The 20,657-nt window shown below is 26.4% G+C and overlaps 1 protein-coding gene across 1 annotated transcript in view; it reads right to left on the bottom strand.

The window, feature by feature from the left end:
* Nucleotides 1-911: 911 nt before the first annotated feature.
* LOC142330678 (uncharacterized) overlaps nt 912-20,657 on the bottom strand; it is a 53,477-nt gene continuing 33,731 nt past the window's right edge. Inside the window, exons 13-16 of the mRNA XM_075376124.1 lie at nt 15,202-15,389; nt 13,529-13,675; nt 6,710-6,790; nt 912-3,325 (exon numbers count right to left, since the gene is read on the bottom strand). Of these exons, the coding sequence (XP_075232239.1) occupies nt 3,091-3,325; nt 6,710-6,790; nt 13,529-13,675; nt 15,202-15,389 (651 nt within the window). The 3' untranslated portion in view covers nt 912-3,090. The remainder of the gene's footprint in view (nt 3,326-6,709; nt 6,791-13,528; nt 13,676-15,201; nt 15,390-20,657) is intronic.

Here is a 20,657-nt window from a genome sequence, read left to right as displayed (position 1 = left end):
TGAGAGTAGAGTCTGGTTAGATTTTAAAGTTGTCAAAGTATTTTTCATAACATTTTTTGAAATTTTTTAGAGGCAAATTGAAGCAATGAAATAATATTGTATTGGATGTGAAAAATTGTTGGCAAATTTTATTTTAAAATACAATTTTATTTCATTGCTTCAATTTGCCTCTAAAAAATTTAAGAAAATGTAATGAAAAATACATTGACAGCTTTTAAATCTAACCAGACTCTACTTTCAAATGTGAATAATAATTTATAGGTTATTATTCTTTAATTTACTGGAAAATGTAAAAAGCTATTTTTCAGGAATACTTATTTTTAAAAATAAGATTTATTTTCTTTAAAAAACTACATTAAAATCTAAAGATGTAATCCTTCTTTAAATTATTTTCTTTTTCAATTTTGAAATTTATGTCATATTAAAACCAACCACAAAAAAATCTGATTTGGACACCACATGACTTACTTGTAGGCCTCTTAAATTTTGTACACAGTTTTTTAAAATGAAAAGTACATAAAATGTTACTTCGTTAATAACTTCAGATTTTTTACATTTTTTTTTTTTTTTTATTGTTATTACTGAATTATTATTTATCGTAATTTTTTTTCATAATCAGAGGTTAATAATTATTAATAAATCAATATATTTGCATTAAAAAAGTTTTAAAAAAAGGAGATGAAGTCAGATTTGAACCGATGTGCTTTTCTCCCCTTGTAAGATATAAATATTTCATTAATTAAAATTTTATTTAGCACACACTGAATACACACTTATGATACATGACTGAAAAGCTCTCGATGAGGGCTTATTACTGCAGTTAAGAAGAAGTCCAAAATCCATTTTTTTTTGGGATTGGAGCTTTTTTGAACACTTTTGGTCCAGCTGATTGCAATCAAAAGGGGACGTGCACAACCAGATGTTACAACAGTTCGAAATCCAAAATTTCAACATTCTATGGCTAATCATTTTTTAATTATGCAAGATACATATGTTCGTAAAAACATCATGCCAAAACTAGTCAAAATGGATATTTCTGTTGAAATCTGAAATTTTCTGTGATCACAATAATTGCTTTACTTCATACAAGGAAGTAAAAACATTCATCAAAATCAAACCATTTGTAAAAAAAAGACATGAAACACAATAAAAACTATTAACTGAAAAGTCACCTTAAACCTTTTATGTTTGTATTATTATACTTGTTTGTATTATTATAAGACACATAATACTATCATAATTCGAAGACGTGTTCTGCAGAAAAGTTTGAAGAATCCACTCACTATCTTAATCAAAATGCATGTAACAAATTTTTAGTTTCATGTAAAAATGATTAGCTGGGATTGTTATCTCAAGAAAAAATAAAAAGGCAGGCCTTTTACTAAGCTTACATTGTGATATCTCCTCTTTTAGCAGCAGCTTAAATTCGTTATACAATTGGATACAAAAAACAGTGCCATATAATATTTGTATATCATATTTATTTTTATGTTAACTATAACTTTTACTTTAATTTTAAGCCTATAATAACATTCCAACTGTAGTGTAAAAATAAGTTAGATATTCCAGTAATCCATAAGAAATCATACAATACTAAAATTACTTTTCTCCTTTCAACAAGTTAAAATTAACCTCAATCTTAATCATGTATATTACAGCTTCATTTTTGATTAAAAACAATCAATTTACAAACATAAAAAATATTTTTTTTATTTATTTAAGATATATATTTTTTTCCTTTTAACCAGATAGCTTTTTGTACAATAACATTGTACTTACAATTTTAATTATAACCTTGCGACAAGTTAAAAGCAACTATAAATGAGACTTTTAATTGTAGTGAAGCTTCTTAATGCAGTTTTCGGGATGGGGAGTCAACTGAGAAAATCCAAGTGTCATGCACTAGCTGATAATACAGTTCATTCAAGAGTTGATGTTCAAAGAATTATACTGTTACTCTTTTGTTAACGGCTTTTGATCACCATTATATTTCAATATTTCAATTATAGATTGGATTTCAATGTTAATTCATATTTGTTATTAATAAAAAATTTTATCATTTGTGTATACTGCATATATATTATTTTGCATCATTAATAATTCATATAACATTGAATAAGATGCTTCACTTCTGTAATGTGTCCTCACAACGACTCACTCATTTTATTTTTTTTTATTCATAATTTATCCTTCAACATTTATAGGTCAAATGTTAACTTCCCCTCCACCCATCAGTTAACTTAATCTTTCAGGTGTAATATACAAGAATAGAATTCATTAATCAGTTATTAGTTTATACATACCCCTTTAAAGCATCAAATACTACTTACAGTATATTACTTTATTGCAGGCTTTATACACACTCTCTCAAGGCATATGATGCCTTGATAAGTGCCTGTATAAGTTCTTTTGAACTTATACATATGATGGAACAGTACAGTAATTAACTTATGATTTTGCCTAAACGCCTTCAAATTGTTAGATGCATATTTTAATGCTTTAAAGTACTAACATTTTGTGCATTTTCCGTTTCCACAATGGTTTGATAAGGAACAACAAAATAATTCCTAACGATTGAATAGCATCACTCAGTAACAACTTCAGTTTTAGGCCAGTAAAAATAAAAGAATGATTAAAAAATTTAAAAAAATGATTAGAGCCTCTTTTTAATATTTTTATTAATTTAAAAATATTCTTAAAAAGGTTACACAGTTTGTTCTGTTTTACTAAAATATAATTTTTTTTTAATATTTTGAATGTCTATATTAATCAAATACTTTAATATTTTCTCAGGATTCTTGTAAATCCAGAATTTCTTGTAATAAAGAAAAGAATCCAGATTATAAATAAAAGGTATTTCTGATTAAGAAATATTGTAAAAAGATGAAATGAAAATGAAGTACTTACATTATTAAGAAAAAATGAAATCATTTTTTTCTTTTTTTAATTAAATTTTTAAATCAGTAAACTCAAAATTTAAAATCAGTAAAACTCAAAATATCACGAATGTTAATAAAAATTCACTAAAAATTTCATTATTATTTTGATACAGCAATATTAGGGACAATTTATTTTTAAAGTTTTTTATAATTATGCTGATGTTACTTCAGTTGGTACAGAAGAACAATGTGGTGTTTGAGTTTTTGGTAATAATATATCTTTTACAAGATTTGGTTCATTTTCCTCTTGATCTTCTTCTTCACCGACTGGTAAAAATTGTATACCCCACTGATCACTAAAGTGGCCAATTCGTGAAACACGTTGCTCTGGTGTAGTCAATGTATGACTTCCTCCACAATAACGAGTACATAACAGATCCATTTTCCTGTTAATTAAACAAAATAAATAATTAATAAAATCTTTTACCAATTTCCTGTTTCTATCATGGTAAGAGAAACAAAATATTATGGAAGGAGGTTTGCTGGATCATTGATAACTATTAAACTTGAACTGAATTATTATAAATAAATGTATTATATTAATTACATACAAATATATTAAATTTATATTAAATTTATATTTTTCAACAAGAATTCTACATGAGAAATCTTGTGAGAGTAATAACTTAAAAAAACAAAATGTAAATGCTTTAAAAAATTATCAAAATATTATGTATATAACTAAAACTATATTTTAACAAAATACTTTTCTTCCAGAATTACCTAACCAATAATGTTTAAAAAAATAATAATGTAATAATTAAAAATTTATAAATAATGAAATAATTCTGCCTTCAAAAAAGATATTATTAAAAAATTATAACCAATAAAGTTTCCTGCATGCTCATAAAACAAAAAATAAAGCCAAATTGACAAAAAATAACTAAAAGAAAAAACAACAAAAAATCACACAACCACTCAGGTACAACCTCAGCTAGAATCAAAGTCAGAAATAAATGTTATTTATTGCAAAATATGATACACACAACAAATTGTAGATTTTATACCTAAGTTAATGCATAAAATTTTAAATAGTAATTAGGATTATAAATTGTACTATAGTTACATATATATATTTATTTATTTAATAAGCCTAAAACAAAGATAAATGTGCTGTAACTGAAAAGAACATAATGTGACATTATAAAATTTTGCTACTTAGGAAATAAAGAACCAAAGATAAAATAAAGTAGAAATCAAAGGCAGAACAACCAATAAGAGCAATAATACAGAAAAGAAGTCTAGAGCAATAATACAGAAAAGAAATCTATTAGTTTAATAAGAAAGAAATCCTAAAAAGTACCTACATGTGCTGTACCAATTCATGTTAGCAGAAAATAGACAATGGGGAAAATCAAAAAGGAAAGGGTTTTGAAAAAAATTGGTGTAGTAGCAGGTTGTTGAAAATTAGGCGAGTTGATAACATAGCTTAAGACAACCATATTTAGCTAACTATGTGATAAGAGGGGTATTTAAAAGATAAAAATTATGGAGATAATAAAAAATTGAAATTACGAGTATATAGAATGTTGAAATTATATTGAAGTTCATCTATTAAGTACTTAATAGAAAGGAATGAAGAATAGCATCAAACCAGTCAAAGGAAAAATGACTCAAAAGGAAGCACCCATTACAAAAATTAATAGCACTTCCTATATTAAATAAATCATTCTACCCTACCAATCATCTCTGTAAACTTATCTACACTATTCTTTAACAAATTTTGTTTTCAAATTTCCTTTAAGATGGACAGATATGTTATTGGGGAAAACTTTCCATTTAACTTTTTAGAGTTTTATTCCAAAAAAATAAGGTGTTTTTTTTCTGGCATGATGTAATGGGTTTATAAAATCTTATATATTTCTTGCAGATTGATTATGGATAAACATTTTCACTATGTTACCATAATCATTATGCTTGTTAATTCTATCATTGTTTGGCCAAAGAAACATTCACTATTTTTTATGAAATTAATGTAGGTAGTACTTTTGACGTATTCCATTCATGCAAAAATAGTTAAACAAAAAAAAAATCAACATTTCCAGTATATCTCTATCATGATGGCAACAAAGAGAATTAAAAAAAAAAATTAAACAGGAAAAAATTAGATCTTTACAAACTTATTAAATTATTGTAAAGTTCATCGTTTTTTTATTGTAAAGAACACAGATCTTTTTTTTTAAAAAAACCCCCTCTTACTTTTATTGACCAAAATTTATGAGAACTTGTAGTTTCATAAAATATCGTAGTATTTTTTTTACAAAATAAAGTAACTACATCGGGGTTATTAATAATTTTTCATAGGTATGTAAAAGGTACTCAACTTACTATACTAAGATAAAACTAGGCAATGTGAGAATAATTTTGTGACATATATTAACAAAATATACTATATATTAGAATTTTGTATATAAGTGTATATATATATATAAACCTTCATAAATAGCCAAAAATAGCTGAATCTATTTATCCTTCTAAAAAAGAGTTTTAGAATCACAATTTTACTCTGATAAAACACACCCTTATTATATGGAAGATCACATCAAAGAACACCTTACTACACACAAATAAATATAAACATTCTCAATACAAAAATAAAACTTCAATAAAAAAATATTGCTAAAATTTTCTGAAACACATCTTTCTTTATCTCTTTCTAATCTTCATACATTTGCAATTTGACTTTGAAATACACTGAGATTAATACAATAACGTACTAACATACATAAGAACAAAGTTTACAAAATTTTGGTTACTAGACCTTGAAATATAAAGCTATTAGATTTGAAGACTTAACCTGCTCCAAGTATTTACTTTCTTTAGATTAAAATTTAATTACACCTCGTATAAATAAATATATGCAGTGTCAAAAAAAAAAAAATTGACTAAAATTTTATTCTTTAATTTGGAAGTAATCTTGGAAAAATTATATGATAAAATCTCTATATTTAAAAAAATCAAAACTCATCTAAATAAAATTTTCATTAAGCACAGTCCCAATCAAGATATGAACCCCTGGACTCCTATACCTCCAGCCCTTTTACATCCCAATTCCAAATTTTACTAGTATCTTAGCTTTAATTTAAACCTAATAAATTATCAAGTAATGTTCCATATATAAAAGACACCATATCAAACTCAAAACATTTTGAGAACCCAAATAAACACCAACAAACACACATCTAAACAAATGAAATTATCCCCTTCTTTCATTTCTTGACGCTGTTTGATCCCCCTGAATCCAAAGACCCAAAAATAGTGGACACGTGATTTTCAACATAATTACCATATCTTTCCCTTGTTATAATTTGCACTATACTACAACTGGAAACCAAAATTCTGAAACACTTTTCAGCCCTAAGAACAATGAACTTGCCAAATAAAATATTACAGGAGTGGAAACTAAATGCTCCAACTGCACAAAGTTCTACATTGGACTAATAACCAAGAAAGTAAAATAGGGCTCAGGACAGAAACCATGAAGAAGAAAATTAATATCATAACAGATTGTTAATGATGGAAGGGTAGGATAGGATCAGATCTTCTCATTCATAGTCAAATTTTCTCTAAAATTGTGATTGGTTTTATTTCAGCTACAGCTAAATGTGAAGATAAAACAGATTTTATAGATGTAACTCAGATAGTTTTAAATTCAGACATAAATAAATGGAACAGTCATCTTTAATACCACTATAATTAAATAAAAAATAACATTAAATTATTGAACAAAAATGTTCAAAGGTATTACAGATTATTTTTATTATTATTACCTATTTTCCCCTCCTCTCTCTTTTTTAGTTACATCTACAGTCACTTTAATTAACTCATTCAAATTTCTAGTCATTGGTAACCTGTAAAATAAATTATTATATAACGAAAAATCTGTAGGTGTAATCTGAGGTGTTGCATTTGCAATGCACTATTTCATTAAAGTAGAGGTTTCTAACTAGAGGTAAAGTAGAGGTAGTAACTACTTATGTTACTAAAATTTGTTAAAAATCAGATTACTTAAAAAATCTTATGGAATTATGTGGAGAGATTATCATACAGTAGAAGAAAAAGCCACCAGTAATATTTCCATAAAATCAAGATTATATTTAACTTAAGATATGTTCTTTACAAAAAAAATCCAAATACTGACTGCACCAGTTTCTGTATGAACATCAAAATTAAATAACATTGGTAAAATTATTAAAAGAATAGCGATTTTTCAACTATTTCTTAATATTATAATATATTACATAGCATTATAATATTATATTATTATAATACAATAAAAAACAAAAGTTTTTACAAAATTTAAAAAATGACATCATAAAACTGACTTGTAAGTTGAAAAGACTGTATTGAAGGTGTACTGGAAAAATTATTTTTCCCTTTTTAGTGCAATCAATTTTTTTATATTTACTTTGATTTATTTTTTATTTTTTTTGGAATCTGGTCAATTTAAAAAAGTACAATTAAACTTACCACAAAAGCTCAAACCTCATGTGTGAGAATATGGAATGAACATTTTGTAGCGTACAAAAAATGCTTTGTCTGACCAGGATTTAAATCTGGGATCTTGTGGATGAAAGGCTGATTAGAATTATTTATAAAATTATTAAAAAAACATTTCAATGCATAATTGTCAGTATATAGCGTAATATTTTTATACACAAAGATAGACTTTTCTTTTAATTCTGGATAACTGTAGAATATCCTTAAATCCATGTAACTAATACAAAGCAGAAAAAAATTATAGAATACTTTGTAGCATATTTATCTCTTTAATACAGAGTTGTGCAAGAACTTGGAGAATCTGTCTTAATGGACAACTTCAATACTGTACACGGATCAAACATTTTATTCAAGATGGTGTAGGCATTTCAGTCAATATTGCTTTATTCAGATTAAGCGTGGTTTCATCTTTCTGGATACATTAAAGAACTAAACGGGAGTGTGGAGTTCTGAGAACCCTCACATTTATCATGAAAGGCAGTCAAAAAGGTATTTTCCAAAAGTATGATCAGACTCATTCTTTTTACAGACATTACCTGTGGAAAGTTATTTAGAATTCAGAATAGCTATTAATATTACTAATTTTATAGTCTTGCTGAAATTTAAGAGCAAACTACTGATTATAGTAAGATGGTGCTAGGTGCCACCCTGCCAATTTGACTATGTAGCTGTTATATAAATATTTCAATAACCATATAATTTTCAGTGAACCATGACCTCTATAGTCCTGTCTAACTTTTGTTACCATCAACACTCAAGGTGGACATTTTGAACATTTATTGTGACATGTAAGTGAAAAAAATAATTAAAACATAGACAGCTTAGTTTCCTGTAAATACAATTAAATTACTCTTTAAATGAATGAATACAGTTTGTTTTAAATGTGGATTAAGTGATTTTACGAACACTAAATAATGAAAAATATTTTACATAAAAATTAAGAAAAGAATTATATAAATAAAAGTTAAGTTTTTTTAACAATGCTTAAATAATATCTGTGCAACAATCTTAATGTCTCAAGATTACTTTTATTAAAAGGTTAGATAGTAAGAAAAAATATTTCATTAAGTTTTAAAAAATAAAAGCTCCAAAAAGAAGAAAACACCCTAAAGTTGTATTACATAAAATCTAAAGGCTTTTAAAAAGAAATCTAAAAAGACATTTAAAATTAGAAAGAACGCTGTAAAAAAACCACAAACTAAAGAAAACTCAAAAAAGTATAAAAAACTTTTAAAAAAAAAGTGAAAAGAAGGTTCAAGAGAGTAAACTTAGGACGTATTGTAATAAAACTAAGCAGAAACAAATTTAATCAGGGTGAAAAAAACCAGAAAGACGACAATATTGAGCAGTTCTATTATATAGAATCTAGGACATAATCAGTGTCTTAAAAATACACAAGAAAACAAATTCTAAAGTCAAAAAAAGCTTTCCAAAAAGAAACCATATTAAGGATAAAGAAAACTTCTTAAGCATAAAAAATAGTTCAAGAGAGTGAAAAACAACTAAAATTAGAGAGGAAGTCTACAATATCTAACACTACATAATATAAAAACAGTAATCTATTAATTAAACAAAGGTCAAGGAGATGTAAGTAATAGAAAATAAAAACAAAAGTGGTAGAACCATAACAATAGTGGTGGGATGGGATAAGCGGGATGATGAGATGGGAACCCACCCTAATATTTTTCTGACATTTTTTATGAAAATTTATAAAACTAAAATTTTATGTAAAAATAATTTAAGATATTTAGATTTTTTTATTAAATTTCCAAAATTGACATTTTCTTATTTTTTACTTCTTTGTACGAAGTATTTTGATAGCGAAAAATTTCAGATTTCAACAGAAATATTCATTTTAACCATCCCTGAATTCATTTTGACTAGTTTCAGCATGATGTCTGTACATGTGTATATCTCACATAATAGTAATAACTGAGGATAATTGAATTATAGTATAATTGTATTTGAGTATTATAGTATGAGTATATGTATCTAACATAACTCAAAAACGCTTAGCCATATGATGTTGAAATTTTGGATTTAGGACTGTTGTAAATTTCCCCTTTTGATTGCAATTGATTGAACCAAAAGTGTCCAAAAAAGGCCAAAATCAAAAAAAAATCTGGATTTGGAAATTTCTTAACTGTAGCAATAAGTTCTCATTGAGGGCTTTTCAATGATATAAGTGGCACTTATTTTCATTGGTCCAGAGTTCTAGCCAAATAAAATTTTAATCAATGAAATATTTCAATCTTAAAAGAGGAAGGTACATGTTCAATCAGACTTCATATATATATATATATGACATTTTTTACCTTTTTTTTTAATTTAAATATACGGATTTATAAATAATTATTAACCTCTGATTGTAAAAAGATTTTTACAATAAATAATAATTTAATAACAATTAAAAAAAATCATAAATTATTAGTGAAATAAAATTTTATGTACTTTTCATTGTAATTCGAAATTTTTTTGCAGAGGTTAATAATTATTAATAAATCAAAATGTTTAAAAAACAAAGTTGGATTCGAACCAATGTGTGCATGGTTACGGATCTGACATGTTCTCACATCACATAGCGACGTGAAACAAAATTAGTAAACTAATATAAAATGCTAATACGGACACCACAAAAAAGTGATGCAGTGTGGTGTCCACCACAATTCAATTGTGTAACTGTCCACTTATTAAAGAATTGGTTGGACCGTATCTCACTTTGAAATGAAAAAAATTAAAATTAAGTTCAGCAAGAGATGTGTTTATGTAATTTAATAGGCGTACAAGGACGTCATGTGGTGTCCACATGTTGTTTTAAGAAAAATTAGAAAAATGACTGAGAACAATATGTAAGATGTATCATTAAGTTGAATGATTTATTACTTTTAACATACATGTACTATTATTAAATTCCATATTGTTTGTAGGTGACTCGATGTGGGACACAAATTACTTCTCAAAAGGGGTACAGCCTTTTTTTTTAGAATAACAGTAACATTTTTGCATGCCTCTGTGGTGGAGAAGTTGCAACTTACTTTTTCACCCAAATGGTCTTGCATTACAATCCCATTCTACTTGGCATTTTTTATACATTAAAAAAATTCCATCCCATATTTTTAAGTAGAATCTGTAAGTATAGATAATTGTACTGATAGATCTATAAATCAACCATACCAGGAAAGAAATGGTTTCCAGTAATTTTAAAAATTAAATTAAATGTTAACATGAATTGAAAACCTTTTTTTTTATGTATGTTAAAAATATCTTATTTTCACAATTTTGTTTCCTATTTAATGTATTTATGAAAAGGGTGTTTTGAGATAATATTAAAAATGACTTTAATATTAATATTAAAGTGAAGTGATGTACTTAACAATTTTAATTACTTCTATGTAACCTTCATCAGTGATTGTGTCAACGGAAAGTTTTTAAACATAAGAATTTCCATTATATATTAATTTAGATTAGGTTAATTTTATCCACCAATCTATATACACATAAATTAATAAAATTTTGAAATTAAGATTATTGCATCAAGGGTTTATTTCAACCTTTTTTCGTCCTCCAGCCAATAATTCTAATCTTACCGTGGGGTGATGGCTTAAGAGATGCAGTTCAGAATAAGAAATATTTTAATCAAATATAAAAATATATACATTCAATAACAGGTCTACATTACCATCCTAAGCAAAAAAGGTATCTCAATATACATTATGGAAAACTTTTCTAAATGTTTTGTTACAGTATTTCAATCCTTTCTTGTGTAATATATTAACAGTTACTTACTTAAAAAGTTAGGTTGTTAAAAGTTTTATTTAAGAGCAAACTGAGATAAGCCTGTTTGGTTACAAATTTTTTAACTGTTATGAATTCACTAAATTCAGTTCTGTGATGTTTATTACTATAGTTTATTTATTTATTATAATTTATATACTATAAAATTTATAATAGTAAATTTATATATTATAGTTTTCTATTCTATAACTACAGGTTTATAGAAATTCAGTAAATAGTGAATGAATTTAAATATGATTGATAACCAGCATTTTATACCTTAATTATTTCAAATTTACTTTATAAGCATAAGTATTTAACAAAATACGATAAATTTTTATGTATTTTTTTTAATCTGCCAGCCACACAAAAACACCTTTGAGGCGGACCACAGGTTAAGATTCATGTGTTAAATCATTTAATTCTTTTTGAAGGAATGATTAAACGGAAAACCACAAAGGAAGAGGTAGGCTGGAGTAAATAAGAAACATCATGGATGAAATTGCTTGAGCTAGGTAAAATTACAGGCAATGGCTTAAGAGAAAATTCTCTGGAAACTCAATTCAAACTACTCTATGGATAGATAAGAGAGAAAGAGAGACCAATGAAACTTTAATCTAATTTCTAAATTTTATTAACAGAAACCACATCTGAGACATCTGTTTTTAGTTAATGATTCATTCCACAAAAAAGTCTACTAAAAAAGTAATTTGCAAAAAACAATCATTAGTGGCAGTTTTTGGTTTCCCAGTGTGAGGATGATTTCTTACAGTCCCAGTTACTTCAAATCGTTGCACTGTCTTGGTCACAGTTGATTTTCTTATTGGTTCTTATTTTGAAATCTGTTATTAAAAAAATTGCATATCTCTTGTAAAGGCCGTACTTAAAGGATACATTATTACTTGATAAAATTAAATTAATAAACAAAGATAATAATAATATTTGCACGACAGAACAAACATTTGAACCTCTACAATATAATTCTCCAATATGCAATTAATTTAGGATAATCAAATAATACTAGTATGTTGAAGAAGAAGCCAAAATGAAAATTTAATAACTTGCATTCTTGTAACATAATATAAACTGCATTGTTATAAAGTAATAGCTGATTTACTACTCTATTTGTAATACAACTAAATTTTAAAATTAAATATTGTGATAAAGTAAACAATATCAGTTGACATAGCCATATTTTAGTAGTGTTGCAAATTATTAGTTATTACGTATTATTGTTATTATTAGCTATTTATTACTGTGAAGGTTATTATCACTAGTGCTTTGGGCCATTAATTCCAGCATTAGATGTTTATAATTTGTTATTTTTTGTAATTCGGAGAGCAAAATTAATGTCTTTGTCTCCTGAAAAAAAATATGCTTAATAAACACTGCTCCCACTTATATGTATAAATAATTCATTATTTATACAAAGGAACATAAAAATTTCATCAAAACAAATCAAAAGTTAATGCAAATAAATATAGGTAAATGATGGAAACTAAGCTCAGAATCTGTGGTCAAATGAAGTAATCTATGTATTATTTTTTCTAAGTACATATATACTACACACTTGAATAAAACAGAAAATTTGTAAACATATATTTTTTTATGTCTTGGGTTCAATACTGAATGAACGATGAGTTAAAAGTTAAACATGACTGATCTAAATTTACAATTTTTTATTGGAGAAGGAAAGGAGTAAAAACATTTTATTATTAAAAATTGTGCCAGTATTTTTATTGAAAAAATGTTTACCATCACAAGCACTAATGCATTTCAATTTTACACAATAATTTCTACACAAAATTTAGAATTGTTGAACATAAGATCACATATGTTAAAATAACATAGTTATATGGACTAACACAAATCTACATCCATATCATGCCTAAATAATTATCATACCATAATTATCAGTGTCCAATTTATTATTAAATCTATCTTTACAACTGGTTTTATTTATTTTTTCATAAATAAATAATAAAAGAATCATCACTAATATTACATCTGTAAAAGGTTCTCTACAGATTTCATGTCTCCTTATTCCTATCATATAGCTTACAGGTTTTTAAGTAGCTATAAAAATTATGTAAAAATTTTATTTTGATATTGGTCTCTAAAACAGAGAGCAAGGTCAATCTTACCCAAAATTGATTCTGTTTAAGATGTAGAGTACTTCTCAAACTGCAGTATTTACCTCTATTATGCATACTAGTTAGCATGGAATAATAAAAATAAATTCTTTTTCTTAGTAATATGTTTAATTCTCCAAAAAATGATAGGAAATGCAATAAGTAATCAGATTTATTACTTACTGTCTTTGTTGTTTTCTAATTTGATCCAATTCATAAGTAAGATAAGATCGTACACTTTTGGTTGCAGGGAATGCATTAATATCTTTATAGCTATCTTTATCTACCTTCTGTATCACTGGTTTATTACATGATATGCAATCAACGTCTCTTTGAAAAAAAAAAAAAAAAAATAATGAGCAGTATAAAATAACTATCTGAAAAATATAAAATAACACTCTTGATTCTAAGTAATAAATAACAAGACAAGATAATACCTTCCATCATTTCTATTCATAATAGGCACTTCTTTTTAAATATCTTTGTTTATGATTCATAGAAGTTTATTCATACAAGTACATTATAATCTACAGTTTATTGTTATAGTTAATTTTTTAACTGAAAAAATTTTCACAGTTTTTTTATTAATCTTTAATGTAAGTTTTCCTTTTAAAGTAATTTTGATCATTGCATTAATTTTTTAAAACTGTTAAGAAACACTAAAAACTAAAAGTTGCAAATTGGAAATAAATAAAATGCTAAATAATAACTTCTCTTAAAAGTTAGAACAGCTGCAGTCAAAGTTTTAATAAAATTGGACATGTTTTTAATTAAACATATCTGACAGAACACGTCTACTCCCTCTCTTTCTCTATTATTGTAAAATAAATTTTAAACATTTTTATAGATTTATTTAAATGTCCATTAACATTGCAATATACTAACAACCAAGAAAAAAATAAAACAATATACTATTTTTAAATACTAATTGTTCATAGAACATTGTTGAAAAATGTTCTACACACAACTATAATAGAACTGAGAGCAAAAAAAGAGACTATACAAATCAGAAAATGAAAAAAATAAAACTAAACATTACATTTTGTACATTATTTTTAATTAAAGCAATATTTAAACAATGTTTAAATAGAAATTAAATATATATATATTTAAATTAAATATATAATTATATATCAGTTTTGAAATTATATAATCTCATATGCAATTTAGAAATCAATACTTATTTTTAAAACCCACAGTGATATGGTTATCTATGACAAAAAGGATTTTATTTCATCCATCATTTTTAATGATGGATGACATATGGATCAGTTTATTTAGAATTAAATTAATGAGATATATTTCTACAAAAACAAACTTAGTCAACTGGTAAATAAATTTAAAAAAAGTAATAATAATAATTAGATAAATCTATATCTTCTACAACCTCATGTAAAATGCCCTTAAACACACACACTTAAATATTTGGTAAAAAAATATCAAAAATGTTATTTTATTCTATACCAACTTTTTATTTTTTAACAAATTATATACTCGGTAATATTTTTCTGTTCAATATGTTTCCACAGTTTTCTTTAATCGTCCTGGACAAATGATGTGAAGCATTTATGATGTCCATTTTTATCAGTGGAGTAGCACAGCTACCATTTCTGATAGTATATACGTAATATGCAATATTAGTTTGTTACCAAATGAAGAATTATTAATGAGCTCAATAACATAAATAAATTCATTAAACACTTTATGGTTGTCAGTGAATGATTAATATGACAAATTTTAAGTATTGGAATTGCATACAACCAAGTTATAATTAATAATATTAATGAAAAAGAAATTACTGATCCAATATTTAAATAATAAAATTAGTTAAAACTTAATTAAATTAAACAATATACTTAAAAAGTTTCTTCTTAGAGCCAGCTGCTTCAAATTCTGTCTTTTCTGCCATCAATGTTTTTAATCTATCTTGTAATTCTTTTAATTTATGATTAATAAAATCTTTTATTGGAGATAACTCCCCTTTATCTATTTTATTCTTCATTAAGTTATTTATTTCTCCTATTGCACTTGCCCATTGATTTTCCTTTTTCATATATAGAAACAAAAGAAAGTAATTAGATAGGTAAATAAATAAATAAAAATAGTTCTATACAATATTAATCTACCAGTAACAGCATCCACATTTAAATAACCAAAGATATTTTCTTCATGTACCAATCTAACCAGAAGAAAATTTTTAGATTATCAAGAAATAGATGAACCAGTACAAAAAAAAACAGTTTAGTCAAACTTGTAACAGATATAATGTCAAGATTGGTTTCAAATAAGTGCTACAAAGTAAAATATACTAGACCCAGCCAATGTACGAGCTTGTGATGTCACGAGCAGACTGCGTATTACTACTTGGCCTGAAAACATCAACTCCGCATATCAAATCAAAGTATTACTTATTATCAATACTGTACATGGTAATAACTATCATATTTACATTTACTAATTAAAAACAATACGTAATTAATTCTTTTATAAACTTTATTTGTACTAAATTATTAATCTTTAATAATAAATGAAAGTTTACTTGAATTTTCTTCATGCATCTAATTCAAGCTTTTAGCAAGTTCACCATCCTCACTAAGCAAATCACTATCACTGTCACTCTACTACCAGAGTCTACATGTATAATATAATGTTCTGTCATTTCATCTATTAGTGGTTCCAGTTTTTCATATTCTTTTTCAATATTTTTTACTTTCTCACAATAGGGTTTCCAGTCATCTACATTCATGGAATTAATTTTAGTCTATTTCTTTATACACACATTGTACACTATGAATGACAAATCTAAATATAATTGTGATGATGACATCATTTCTAACTGCATGTATAAATTTGTATAGGCCTGTACATAAAACCAATCAGCGCATTAGTCATTGGTTAAGGAATTGTTATTGTTTAGAAGATTGAGTAATTAAGCATTTTTATACATGTAATCAACTCAAGTGGAAAGAATTGAACACACAACATAAATGTATTGTTTGGACATCCGTATTTTTTGTAAGTCGAAAAATGAAATAAAAATAATAACTACGCGCAAAAATAATGTTTTGGAACAAATAATATAATGAGATGTCAGTACATGACATCATAAGCTCATAGATTAGCTGGGGTAACTATACAACTGCAGCTTTTGATAACATTCAATTCATGATCAGTATGACAAAATAAGCTCTACACTTTTACAGAATAAATTATTTGCAAATCACTCTAAATACTTGAAATATGCTTTTAGAAAATTATAATGTAGTTTCTTCTGTGGTGCTCAGATAGATAACACAAGTACAAGTACAGATAGTACTTAAATAACACTCTCCTTAAAGTGATAAGAAACTAATTTAGCATCTGGTTAATAACATTTTACCTGTGTTATGTTTGTTCATTTATCACAGCATACTGTTTTCATTAAATTTAGTGCACTTATAGATTTTACATTGTTAAACATGTGTTCGTTATTTTTATACAATAAAATAAAATTTATATATCTTTGTATGTGCTCAGTTTCTATGAGATGATTCACAATGATTAAGTCTGTTGTTTGCATGTACTGCTCTTTATATCTGCGAGATATTATATATTACTCTATCTTACTATATATATTACTTAATGTGGCCAATGTAGTTTAGCTTGTAAACTCTATGTTTATCAGTATGATTTTTGCTAGTATAGATTAACTCATGTGTTTTTTTTTCTGATAGTAACAATACTTATTCTTTCTGAAAACCTTTGGAATTGTGTTTGAATGTTTATATATATATATATATATATATATATATATATATATATATAGGTAATTTTTATCACTATGCATCCTTTTTATTTATTTATTTTTTGTTCTACATCTTATGTATCACATTTCATGTTTGGCCATACAAGTGTTTCATTGCACTGACTTTGTCAGTTGCCTCTGCATAAAAATGGAGAAGCAGTTAGCAGTGTTAGTGTAGTATTTTATCTGCACATTTTTCTATGTATAATACAGAGTGCCACAGGAACCTGACAATTTTAAAAATGAAATAAAAAATATCCAAATATAATTCTTTTAAGTATGTTTTAATATTTAATTATAGTAAATATAATGTCATTCATTGGCATAAATTCATTTTTTAAATAACACAGACAAATGTCCTTCACTATTTTCTATGCACTATTGCAGCCTTTCCCACACACTTCACATTGCTGCTTGCACCATATTACCAGGGATTGCTCAGATTTCTTGTACTGAGCCTTTCAGTTCATTAATGTTATTGGGCCAAACACTCTAAACTTTAAATAACCCCATAGAAAATGATCACATAGACAGATCTGGAGAACATGCTGACCATGCAATATCTCCTTCTTTGAAAATCACCTTGCCAGAAAAAAATCTCTCGAACCACCACCATGGATGTTCTGTCAATGTGGGCTGTTGCTCCAGTCTGCTGGAAACCAAACCACATAAGCCAAAATCTTGTAATATCAATATGTTCCAGTCAGTAGTGATCGTCACTGCATGTCTTTCTTTTTTGAAGAAATGAGCCTAATTCCAAAACTTTCCAGAAAACACTAGACTGTGAAGAAAACGTATATGAAACTGTTTAGGATTCTTATCAGAGCAGTAATGAAAATTATTTGTTTACTATTCCCGATAAATGAAAATGCACTTCGTTATTATTAGCAGAAACAATTTATAAGTAAATGAGTTAATAAAATTTTTATAAAATTTCACCAGATTTGCTTAATCAACCTCACTTAGAACTTGTCCCACCATCATTTTATGGATGAAAATTCAAATCCTTGAGTTTTGACCACAGGGTCAGAAGAATTCTGACCCTGTGGTCAAAACTCAAAACTGTAAGATAAACAAAGGGCTGTAGCGTGCTTTGCGGTTGAAAACAATGGTTACAATGAGGGTCTGCCTGATCTATCAATCTTTGGAGGAATTCTCATATAGTGTACAGAATTCAGTGGTTTGTTTTCATTGCAAAAGCAGTAATTCAAAAATTTATTAACCACAACTTTATCGTATTACAGCTACAAACGGCAATATGACATGGAATATTGGTTATCATAATGGAATAATCACTGTGTAATCACAACCAAATCAGTATTTTAAATATATATTTCCACTACAAATGCATACTGTATAGTAATCCACAACTTCATTATTACTGAAATGACACCTGATATGTAAAGTCACAGCCTGTATATGTATATTTTCTAAACAATATAAAAATATTTTAACCAGTTGGCAAAAATGCTGGAATCCACTGCCGTGCTTAAATGAATAATATTTATTAGCACATGTTCAGTTTACTATGAAAAGGCTACGATTTAATTTATTTGTTCTAATGGGATGATGTTTTTTACATTATTTTTGTGATATGTTGACAAATTCTTATTTAAGTATGTTAAGGTGGAGATATCACAGAAATCCCACCGGGTTGGTCTAGTGGTGAATGTGTCTTCCTAAATCAGCTGATTTGGAAGTCAAGAGTTCCAGTGTTTAAGTCCTAGTAAAGTCAGTTATTTTTACATGGATTTGAATACTAGATCACTGATACCGGTGTTCTTTGGTGGTTGGGTTTCAATTAATCACACATCTCAGGATGGTCGAACTGAAACTGTACAAGACTACACTTCATTTACACTCATACATATCACTCTCATTTATCCTCTGAAGTTTTATCTGAATAGTAATTACTGGAGGCTAAACAGGAAAAAGGAAGTGGAAAGTGGTTATATCACAGAAATAAGTGTAAAATTATATAAGTGTCCATCCTTAATTGTGACAAGTAAATTTTTATTCTAAATTTATATGAATAGTTTTTACAAGTGTTACAAACAACCTATGTATTATATCCGTATGTGTAGCTACACATGCATTAGCTAATGCATATATGGGTTGCCTTGCAATTAGTAACAAATCTAATAATACTTTATTCTTATTTATGAAATTTACATTTATTTTTTTGTTATATATCACCATTAAAAGCTCGTTCAGTGTCAGATGACTAGTATCAGGTTAGTTACACAGTAAATACAAAGAAATATAATATACAAAGTAATGCAATATAGAATTAAAACAGCAAACAAAAGATTTAACACAAAGATTATAGAACCATTAGGTTTAGATTATAGAATCACACATAATATAAAGAATCATCATCGAATAAAATTCTGATGCAGAATAGTAGTTTACAATAAAAAAGTGGGAAAAAATAAAAAAACAAAGTTCTCTTTAAATATATTTTTAATTTTCATTGAATTGTTTTTTCCTGAATTAAATATTTATGTATGCTTGTTTAAATTTTGTGAAAATTTCTAGTAATTAATCTAAAATTGGAGTGATTACATTAGTAAATATCAGCATAAGGAGAATTATCATAAGAGGAGATTCTATGTTTGGAGTAATTATATTACTATAAACATTTTAATTACACATTTGTTTATCTCTTGAACTAAGATTATATTAAAGTAGCAGCAGATCTTTTACATTATAGATGAAATACGGTCTCTTAAAATTAGAGTGGTCTATTTTTAAAACAATGAATATGGTACGATCATTAACAACTAATTCTACTAAGATAAGAACAATCAGTTTTTGCAATTCTCTGGTAATTGCTCTGAAATTACATGTATTTTACTACGCTTATCTCCATGGCAGAGTGGAGAGCATCTCTGCCTTTCATTCAGAGGTTCTGTATTCAAATACTTTTCAGTCATAGCATTTTTCATACACTACAAAATTGATTATTATCCACTGTCATCTGTTATACGACATTAGCCTGTTGTTATTGAATAAGTAAATAAATAAATTAATCTGTGAAATGTAACCCATTAGCTTCAAACCACCTGGTCATCTGTTCAAGATATTATCTCAGATATCTATCATGATCTGATTTGTATGACTTAAATATAAAAAAGCAGACTAAGGACCCTGATTAATAATCTCAAGGTTACGTTTCATTTATCCATAATATTTTGATAATATTTAGAGAAATAAGACCAAATCCAGTTCAAGTTGGAACCTGCAATTTATAGAATTCGAGCTTTTCAATTAATAATTCATGGTTAAACATAAATTAATTCATGCTTAAACCTTTTCATTGCAGTGAAGTCAAGACAACCATGTCTATTGTGTATATTCAGCTATACAGTTTATAGAACATTTTTTATGTACGTTAAGAATTGTTCACATCACCTGATATTGACTTATTACAATAAGATGTCATCAATCTGTGCAATTGTATTATATTACAACAAAATAATATACTTTATGTTGTAAAAATAAATTCTGCTAGGTTGCTGAATTATG

This window comes from Lycorma delicatula, chromosome 9, assembly GCF_047948215.1.
Source record: "Lycorma delicatula isolate Av1 chromosome 9, ASM4794821v1, whole genome shotgun sequence".
NCBI classification, from domain to species: Eukaryota; Metazoa; Arthropoda; class Insecta; order Hemiptera; family Fulgoridae; genus Lycorma; species Lycorma delicatula.
This window is presented reverse-complemented; position numbering and strand designations above follow the sequence as displayed.